General features: G+C 30.8%; 1 protein-coding gene across 1 annotated transcript; it reads right to left on the reverse strand.

Moving 5' to 3' along the window:
- Positions 1-5,812: 5,812 nt before the first annotated feature.
- On the reverse strand, positions 5,813-9,213 carry LOC105766048 (lipid phosphate phosphatase 2). The gene is made up of 9 exons (XM_012585343.2): positions 9,051-9,213; positions 8,713-8,850; positions 7,673-7,939; positions 7,486-7,573; positions 7,270-7,379; positions 6,721-6,811; positions 6,450-6,638; positions 6,316-6,375; positions 5,813-6,229 (listed from the first exon to the last, which is right to left on the reverse strand). The coding sequence occupies exons 2-9, from the start codon at positions 8,770-8,772 to the stop codon at positions 6,027-6,029; spliced, it is 1,068 nt and encodes a 355-aa protein (XP_012440797.1). The 5' UTR covers positions 8,773-8,850; positions 9,051-9,213; the 3' UTR covers positions 5,813-6,026.
- Positions 9,214-10,356: the final 1,143 nt, after the last annotated feature.

Below are 10,356 nucleotides of genomic sequence, written 5' to 3' on the forward strand. Positions count from 1 at the left end.
TCGACTTCTTTTGGTATTTTGTTAAATATTTGAACTTAATCTTATGGCATGTATAGGTTTGAGTACGATGTTAATTACATTTTGATTGTAAATTATAATAGCTATGCGAAAGTAATTAAATTTTCATGATGTGATCAGTTTGGTTGAAAAAAAAATGAAATGGTTGTGTTTGTTCGGTAATGCCTCGTAACCCTAATTCGGCGACGGAGACGGGTTAGGGTGTTACATATTAAAACAACGATTTTGGTCCACATAACTCAGAAAAACGAGTTCGGGAGTCGGTTACGTACGAGGAAGGATTAGCACACTCGTAACGCCCAAAATTGGTACCTAGTTAATTAATTATTGTCTTAGTGTCGAAAATTGAAAACTTTGAAGAGATTTAAAATACGATCCTCTATTTAAAAAAAAACTTACATAAATCAAGTTACTTGTTAAGACCCTCTCGTTTCAGAAAGAGAAAATGACATACCCAATACATTAGGGCACGATATTTTACCTCTTAAGAAATGAGCTTGTCTAAAAAACTTGCACGATAAAATTTAAAAAGGTATTCAATTGTTTAAATCATGTAAAAAATTGCAACCCAATACGTTAAGGTACAATTTCTCATAATATTAAACATTGAATATTGCATTTATACGAAAAATCCTTGTCTCGAGAAAACAACGTGTCATATCCAATGCATTAGGACACGACGTGTTGAATTCCCAATAACGAGCTTTTAGTTATGTTTTATAAAAAATAGTTTCGATTATTTAAATTCAACAAAGGAAATCAGAACCCAATACGTTAGGACTTGATTCTCTCGAAGATTTCAAATATCGAGAATTATTTTTATTTTAAAATTTTTCCGTTTTTGACTAATCCGAGTAAAAAATGAATGTAAAATAACAATAATGATGATAATGCAAATAAAATAATACAAACATAGGCTATAAAATAAAATAAATAAAAGGACAAACTAATATGATACACAATAGCGAGCATATGATTTGTGAAATTAAAACATTCATTCTAACTAACGCGAATACGAATAAGTAAATAAACAAAGAAAATGAACAGATTATGGAAATGTAAAAAGGTATACACATGTATATATTACAAGATTATTATTCATGAAAACATATGTAAGTAAATGCATACATATATGCATAGAAACGTGCGTACATACATGCATGCATAAATTCTAAAAGACACATAAAAGTATATTTTTATATACATGTATTTATATAAAAATGTGCATATACATATATTTGTTTATAATACAATAAATTTTAAAATTTAAATGAAAATGTGCAAATGAGCAAACAAGAACAATAATGAATAATACCAATGGTGATAATATTAAACTTATTAGTTTTAAATAAAAATTAATAAAAAAATAAAAACACAGAATAATAAAAAAAGACTAAATTAAAAATTAAAATGAATTTCAGGGTTAAAACTGTAAATAACTAAAAGAATAGTCCAGGGACCAGAATAAAACGCGATAAAAGGGCGAAGGACCAAGCAGGCAATATTCTCAACCCTAGCACGCAGCGTTTAGACGCGGACTAAAATGAAACGCGATAAAAATCAGGCGGCCGAATTAAAAAAAAGAGATGGGACCAGATTGCACAACAACGCGAAAGCGGAAGGACCCAGCGCATAAATATCCCTTTTTAAGAAAACACGCGGATCCTCCCTCAGGATCGGGTCACCGCGCGGGTCAGGGCCAAAACGGCGCCGTTTTGGCACCTGACCCTTAATATAAAAATGGCGCAGTTTTAAAATGCTTATAAAAGCTAAGAAAACCCTAAAAATTCATTTTTTAGCAGCTTCTAAAAAAAATTTGAGAGCACTCCTTGGCTCCCTAGCCCTCAAAGCTCCAGCCTAGGGTTTGGCAAAAGGCTTCGGCGCACCTCCGCCGTATCTCTGCCGCAAGCGGCGGCCGGAGGTGCAAAATAGGCCTTTTTTTAGCCCCGGTTGAAGCAAAACGCCCATAGAACCCAGATTCAAGGCCAAATCCTTTGAAAGTTGAGCCAAGCCCGAAAAGAAAAGGAGGTATTCGTTCGCCTTCCCCTCTCTCCAGCACGGCGTAGGTAAGGTTTTTTTATTTTTTTGTTTAAAAGGTTTGTAGAAAATAAACAAAAAAATAAAAAAAGAAACGTAAAACAGAAAAAAGAAGAAGAAGATGCACTGTAGCCAACCTTTTTTTTATCTGTTTTTTTTTGTATTCACTAGTGTTGTTAAAAAAAATACAAAGATAGTGTTTTTGCTTTTATAACCTATCTATTTCTATTTTCTATTATTTTTTGCTGCTCTTTGCGTGTTTGCTCTGTTTTGCAGATGTCAGAGAAGCTGGTGGAGCAGGTGGACGAAACAATGGCGATGGTAGAGGGCAGGTGGTGCGGCGCCAGAGATTAGGAGGCTAGGGTTTCTTTTTTTGTTTAGGTTATGGGCTGTTAGGGTTAGATTTAGGTGGGTTGGAATTTGGGTCTTTATTGGGCCATCTGATTTGGGTTTATTTGTTTTATTTTCTCTGGTGGGTCGGGCAAATTTGGGCTTCTACAAACATGTTTACACTTTGATCACTTAATTTCAAAAAGTTACAAATTGATCACTAAATTGTATGTAAGTTACAAGTTGGTCACTGTCTTGTTAAGTAGCTAGTGGACGTCAGATGAGGGGATGGGTAAATTAACTATTTGGATCACTCAATTATTAGTAAGTTAACGATTTGGTCACTCAATTTCAAAAAGTTACAAGTTGGTCATTGAAATATTAGTAAGGTTACAAGTTTACACTTTGATCACTCAATTTTTGCACCATTACTTTGTAACCCATAATCCAAATTGTATCAATAATAACTTAAGCCCTAAACCCTAACAAAGCTATTGTCAACCCAATGCCTTATATTTAACCTAACCAATTAAGCAATCCTTCATTCTTAACCTACTAACCATTTCATCTTTGGCCAAAACCATAACTTCAAAAAAGTCCACAATCAAGTTATTCACACACTCTTACCCTACCAACAACCAATTATCACCACAATTAAAAGAAAAGAAAAATACAAATAAAAGAAGGAAGATAGTTCATATTTTAGGAAGCCCCAACCAAGACTTATAGAAGCAAAAGGACAAAATAAAATCAATGAAAAGAGAATCAAAATATAAAAAAGGAAACTCAAATGTTTTAGATTCAGTCAATCAATCCAAAAGGTCAAGGAGAAAATCTCACTAAGAATACAAACATATTTGAGTCAGGTAGTCATCCAATAACTATGGATGGAGATTGGAGAGCTTTTCCATTAAGGTTTCAAGTTTAAATTAGCGGAGTTTCAGACCATTTCAAGAAAAAATAAACCATAAAGTTGAAAAAAAGAGGGGCAAAACTTTGGTTTAGTGTGTTTCTTTGCCGAAGAAGGAGATAGGATGATGACGAGGTTATTGGAATACAATTGTGAAAGAGGTCCCTAAAACACTAAAACTTTTAAATAGTTTAGGACCAACTTGTAACTTTTTTTAAATTGAGTGACCAAAGCGTAAACTTACAAATAGATGAGTAAGCTTGAGTGTAGTTTACCTTATGATGAATAGTGAGTTAACATCCATCAGACATCTATTAACAACTTAATGGCGCATTGACTTAAATGATAAGTTTTGAATAGTTTAGTGAACAATTTGTAAGTTTTTGAAATTGAATGATCAAAATGTAAACTTACTAATAATAGAATCACACTGGGTACAATTTACCATTTTTTTCCTAAAATATATCAAATAAAAAATTATGAAGATAGCATTATGAATAGACCTAATCATGGGCCGGGCAGAGACAATGTAAAATTTTAGACCCATTTTCTAGGTTCTAGTCCTGCCCGACCCGAAAAATGGGCTTAAAATTTTTTTTCAAACCCAAATTGGATAAAAAACACTAAAATCGAGTCCGACCCATATCAAATTTTTTATATAAAAATGACTTTAAAAAATATAATACATCAAATACACTAAAAACATTAAAATAAATGTTTCCCAACAAATTGAAAATACATTAAAAAAGTCTTTATACTTAAATAACACTAAGATAGTTGCAATTTAACAAGCAAACGTCTCTAAAATAGTAGCAAAATTAATAATAAAACAAGAGTTATATAATATCCAAACAATAACAACAAAATAGTAGCAATATAATAACAAAATGACAGTAAACAACATAAAAAAAAGCAGTAAACGACAATGAAAAATTTAGGCAAATTTGGGCCGGGCCAAAAAATCTTACCTGAGGCCCGACTAGTTTGGAAAACGGGCTTTATTTTTTTTATCCAAGCCCATTTTTTGGGCCTATATTTTTACCTAAATCCTCTCATTTTTCGGACGGACTTTCGGACCTAAGTGAGTGGCTCGATCCATATCATCTCTAATTATGAATGGAATTCGCAATATGGCTTTCTATTTTTTATTTTTTTCACTCTCCCTTTTTTCAACTTTGATTCAGGCTCATTAAAGTGCATTCGTGTAGGAGCATTTAGACTTGGATTGGCATGCAATGAAGTTGGATTTGTTTATAAGGAACCAGCTGAGCTTAGCTTAATAGATTCTGAGTTCACACTATTAGGTCATCTTGCACCTTCAATCACTCACCAACAAAAGAACTTACTTCCTAGCTAGATACCATATAGAGATGCTTGAAATTTTGCGCCTTCTCTGTCACCCACATGCACATAGAAGTAAAACCTTCACTGCTAGGAAATTCCTCGGCCAAAATAGGTTGTTTATTGTAATCCTATTTTGTAGCTCTAATCAAACAATTAAAGAGTTTGGACTAATTCGAATTTCATGTTATTATATTAATAATATTATTGTTGATTTAATTATTTATTATCATTATAAATCTACATTATTATTTACAATTACAGTTAATTAATACTTAATAATATTTATTACAAGATTATGACACACTTACAATGTAGGTGAAAAAAATATATAATAAGTATTAAAATTTGAGATCTTTTTCTTTTAGTTTATAATACAAAGTATCCCACTTTCAACTATAAATAAAACATATATATTATATAACAAGTAATTTTATGTTTTGGAATTTTGGATTTTTAAATTTATATACAAAGTATTTTCTCCTTCTCCAAGTTCACCATATCTTCTCTCAAATTCAAAGTCAATATTTTATTTTCAACTATAAATAAAACATATATATTATTTTTAATGATTCGGAAATAGTGGAGTTGACAACGATTTGCATGAAAGAAAAAAGAAAAAAAACAATGAAAGATGAAAATAAAGAGAGTGTAAAACAACAAAGCAAATGAAAAAACAAGTTGGATTGAAGTGAACGGGTATTTAATTTTTTTTATCTGAAGTTCAAAGACTGATTTTTTATGAGATTGGATATAGCAAAATTGGCTGCAAAATTCTCCATTTTTCCTTGTTGCAATTGCCTTCTTATATGAATTTTATTTATTTATTTTAAGAATTTTTAACTTTTTACAATTATTATTAATAAAATTTTAAAATATCTAAATGATTGTTTAACTATAGCTCAATGACCAAATTAACTATTAACCTTTTGAATTAAAGTGTACCGTATTTTTTAATGGAAGTTAACAATCAAGAGACAAAAATATAATAATTTAATAATATTAGTGACTATTACGTAACTTTTGAAAGTTAGATAATCAAAATATAATTTTAAACAAAGTTTAGAGCAATTGGTGTAATTTACCCTTAATTAAAATATGAAGAAAAACTACTAAATTGATAATTTTGAAGAATCTTTCGTATTAGATTAAATTTTACAAATGATTTTAAAATGGTAGAAATTAAAATAATACAATGTATAATTCACATAGTTCCATATGGCATATGATGAGTCCAAGACTTAGATCTGACATTTTGTAAGTTTACAGCCCCTTTTTTAACTATTCTGAAATTTACAGTTAACATACATATGTATATAAACTCACTTTTAATTTGAACAATCTCTAAGATGTGGAATCCAACCAATTTTATGACAGGAAAGATGAGATCTCACCTTCTTCCTAATTCTATGTCATCTAATCTTGAGCTTGGACCATAATCTGAATCACCTTTTGATCCTTGTGTTTGATTTACAATATGAACCCCCATGGTTGGGTGTGCAGTGAGTTGATTTGTAGTTTGAGCAGCCCCATCTCCATTGTTATCCGACAATTCCTCCAACAGTGCATCAAAATAAGCATAAGGCCCCCATCCTGTAAAACACATATCAATACATGAGACTCGAAATTAAAACAAATTATTTAAGTTCAAGAAAGATGGAAGAGAATGAAAGCATTACCATCATCATCGTATGGGTTTGGGAAGAACTGACGGTAGCAAAATGCAGAGACGACAAGGCCTGTAAAAATCGAACAATTCCAATGTAACCACATTTCCGATACGTATATCTATAAGAGATGTAGAGAAGAATACCTAGAAAACCACCAGCGAAGACATCGTTCCAATGGTGCCAATAGTCATCAACACGAGAAACGGCGACAAGAGATGCAGCGAGCAGAGGAATAACAGTGATGCAGAGTTTGGCGATATGTCCTTGGCGATCAAATGTATGGATTTTTCCTGCTAAGTACAGTGACAGATAACCTAACCCTGCAAATGACCCTGCAATGCAATATATCTTCTTTTTATTGTTTTCTGGATTATCTATCCTAAGCATAAAAATGGTTCTGAGAGAAGTACTTACAGGATGCATGACCGCTTGGGAAGCTCTTATGTCCTTCCTTTATGTCCGCTTTGTTTCCATGACACACAACGTTACCCCATTTATCATAAACCTGAGGAATAATGTTCATATCTATCAAATACATACCTATTTATATTGAATATACACATTCAGAAGATTTTTCTGGTTTAATTTTATATTCAGACGATTTTAGAGAATCACGCTTTCATGTCTAAATATAAATATTGAACACTAATTTTTTTTTAAATTCAGTAAAAAAAATATAGGTTAGTATTTGATATATTAATAATATATTTTTTTAATTTGATTGGGCAAATTTTTAAAAGATTTTATCAACTTTTGGAATTTGTTAATTTTTAAATATATATTTTTAAAAAATTTATGAATTATACTTAAACCGTTAATGGTTCAATTAGTTTTCATCTAAAAGCAACTAATTTAACTAAATTTTAAAAATTAAAAGTTGAAATGACCCGAAAAGAAATAACAAAATAAATAAATGTTAAAAGTTAAATTTATCCTTCCGACTACAAAAATACCAAGACTTACATCTTTTCCGTCGGGAAAGCAACGCCAGAAAAAATCTGGTCGAGGCCGACCGACAGCATCTTTGATTGCATCCGTGATAACAGCAGTAATTAGTACAGCAAACAACAGGCCTGCCCTTCAACATCATCAAAACCCGTTATATAAATATGCACACACAAACACACACACACACACAGGACTCTTCTGTTTTACTCCTTAAAGCAGAATGGGCATTACCTAAAACGCTGTGGTGAAGATCATACACATCTTTCCTCCGATAATAGAAGAAGATGGACACACAGATCGGTAACAAAACCGAGTAAATCTGATCAAACACATGTAATCAATGAATCCCGTAAGTAAAAGCATATTTTTATACAAAACGAAACAGCAAATGCTCTAATAAGCAGAAATCAATGCTTACAGGAACAGCCCACAGTGGGACAGTGTTGTCTTTCATTGGATACCTGAGATCACCCATCATATCCTTTCCAACAAATCGATAAAATGGATGGATGACAAACAAACCAACTTCTATGATGACCAGAAGCATTAATATTAACCAATCATGTAAATGGTTCCAAGCCACTTTCGTTCCATATGTTCTAATCGGGTATTCGGCTCGCTTAGCCGCCTCCCTAGCTCTCTCCGACTGCGGTGGCCCCTGCTGCTGCTGCTGCTGTCGCAGCCGCTGAAGATTCAAACTTTAAGATTAGACGAGTTTCAACTTTATCCATATTAGATATGAGCACTACAAAACCTTGACATATTAATAATATGTAAAATATATACGGTAATAAAACTAGTTTTCTACAATAATAACCAATAAAAATGTGGAATTAATATTTTTAGTTGCATATTAACATGCATATAAGAATAAAATCAAATTACTCATTTAAGAAAAAATTACAAAGATTAAAAAATAAAATATATCACATGTCTGGACATATTGGCTGTGTTTTGATCATATTTTATCTTCTCCAATTTTATTTTTATTCTTTTAATTTATCATTATTTCTCCGGCATTTCTATTGTATAGAATGAAGTGAAGCTAAGGGTAGATTAAATATATATTTTAGTCTCTGTCAAAAATTAATTCATTCAATTTTAATTTTTTATTAAATGAAGAAATTATAATTTTAATTCCTCCTAAAATTAAGAATTAAATTTAAGTTTTTTCTTTAAGAACTAAAATCTTTTAACATTTACATTTTATAATTTTACTTAAATAAAGTTCCTCAAAACAAGAAAGGTACACTCCCCAACAGGAAAGGCCGTGGTTCATAGTAATGGCTACAAAACAAGAAAGGAATCATTAAAACAAATAAAGGAACACTCATATTAAGGAAAGTAAAAAACCAGAGCAAACCATGAAAAATAATTCTAGGAAGATTTGAAAATATATTTTGGACAGAGGTAAAAATAAAAAAAAAGTTCAAATGATTTTGATAAAAGGAAACTAACCTGCAAAATGCCCTGGAATTTGAGAAAAGAGAAAAGCGATCCGAGTTTGCTCCAAGCCATAACCGGTGTGAAAATGGAACTCAGAGATTAAAGATTCAAAGATTCAAAGATTCAAACACCAACAATGCATGGAATTTCCTAAACAAACATGGCCGGCACATTAATAGTAATAAATAATTAGACTGAGAAAAGAAAGAAAGAAAGAAAAACAGAATCTACATCTTTCCAACTTCAAAGCAAGATATAGAAAAAGATGTGATAAGGAGCCATTAGGGGTCAAATCAAAGCGAAAGCGAAAGCAAAAGCAAAAGCGAACGTAGACGAAAACGAAAACTTACCGTATAGTATACTACATATCAGTAATAGTAATGCTGCCCTGATAATCTTTTAGAACGATTATTCACTTGATGGAAAACAAGAAAGATAGCATTAACCGAGAGAGAGAGAGAGAGGAAGGGATGGCTTGGAAATGAAAAGAAATGGGCGGGTGACGGTTAGTTTATGCGGTTTTCTCACTTTTTGTTGGTGGATGAATTGGCTGTTAAGGGCAGTGAAGGAAAAGGCCGCCTTGATACTTTGCTTTCCTTTCGTTAGGGATGAATCCTGTAAATAATAGTAATAAATTCAAATAATATCTATAATTTTATTTAAGTTTCTCGTTAAATTGAATCGAGTTGAATTGAGTGAAAAAAATTTAAATTAATCAAGTTAGCGAGTCCTATTTTATTATATTAACTCGATTTGAAATTTTCTCGAATCGAGTCGAGTGAAATTAAAGAATTAAACATGTCAAATTAAAATTTTATTACAATATAACTAATTACATATTAGAGCACAAAATTTGAAACCATATATATTTGAAAACTTTTTCAAAGCAAAATAAAAAAATATTTTAGTATGATAAACTTGAATCACTAATAAATTTATTTAGATCCCAAAATTATTATTGTTAAATTTTTTAATTTTTAACTTTCTTTATATATATTTTAGAATCTTTTTGAAATTTTTATAAGTATTTTAAATTTTAAAAATTATTTTGTAATTTTGTTGAGAGAGACTAATTTGCTCATTTTCAAACTTGACAAGGACCAAAATGGTATTTACACCAATCATTATTTGAATTATTTGAACTGTAAATTCATCTCGATTTGAACTTGAAACTTGAATTACTTATTTGAGTTGACTCAAATAATTCGATTTGATTAACTCGAAATTCAAATTTTTTTCTATTTTTCAAATCGAATCAAGTTTTGCTTACCCTTAATCACAAGCCTATATAGGCAACAACTTGATTAGAAAAATTATAAAATGTCATTCTATATTTTAAAATAAGTCATATTATTTTAACGCACTCTAATCTTTTTATTTTGAATAAAACCAATAAAAATTTGTATATAATAGAATTTAAACTCATGCTATTTACATTAATAAAATCTCAATTTCATTGCTAAAAAAATTATTATATGTAACTATCTCTTTCAACAATCTGACCAAATCAATCACATGGATTAAGGAAAAGCTCAAAGATGGCCACACCAATATGAACCATCTTGTTATTGGCCAAGTGAATTATCACAAGGTCACATCAGTATCTACTTAGAGATTTCTCTCAACACATCTTAATACTTGTGTGGTAAAGTGTCT

Source organism: Gossypium raimondii, chromosome 5 (assembly GCF_025698545.1).
Source record: "Gossypium raimondii isolate GPD5lz chromosome 5, ASM2569854v1, whole genome shotgun sequence".
NCBI lineage: Eukaryota > Viridiplantae > Streptophyta > Magnoliopsida > Malvales > Malvaceae > Gossypium > Gossypium raimondii.

Bases quoted from the DNA above. Each gene is read 5' to 3' on its own strand.
- LOC105766048 (XM_012585343.2), bottom strand. From the start codon at position 8,772: ATGGCTTGGAGCAAACTCGGATCGCTTTTCTCTTTTCTCAAATTCCAG. The intron at 7,940-8,712 runs GTTAGTTTCCTT...TTGAATCTTCAG, and splicing joins AATTCCAGGGCATTTTGCAG to CGGCTGCGACAGCAGCAGCA. The intron at 6,230-6,315 runs GTAATGCTTTCA...TGTGTTTTACAG, and splicing joins AAACCCATACGATGATGATG to GATGGGGGCCTTATGCTTAT.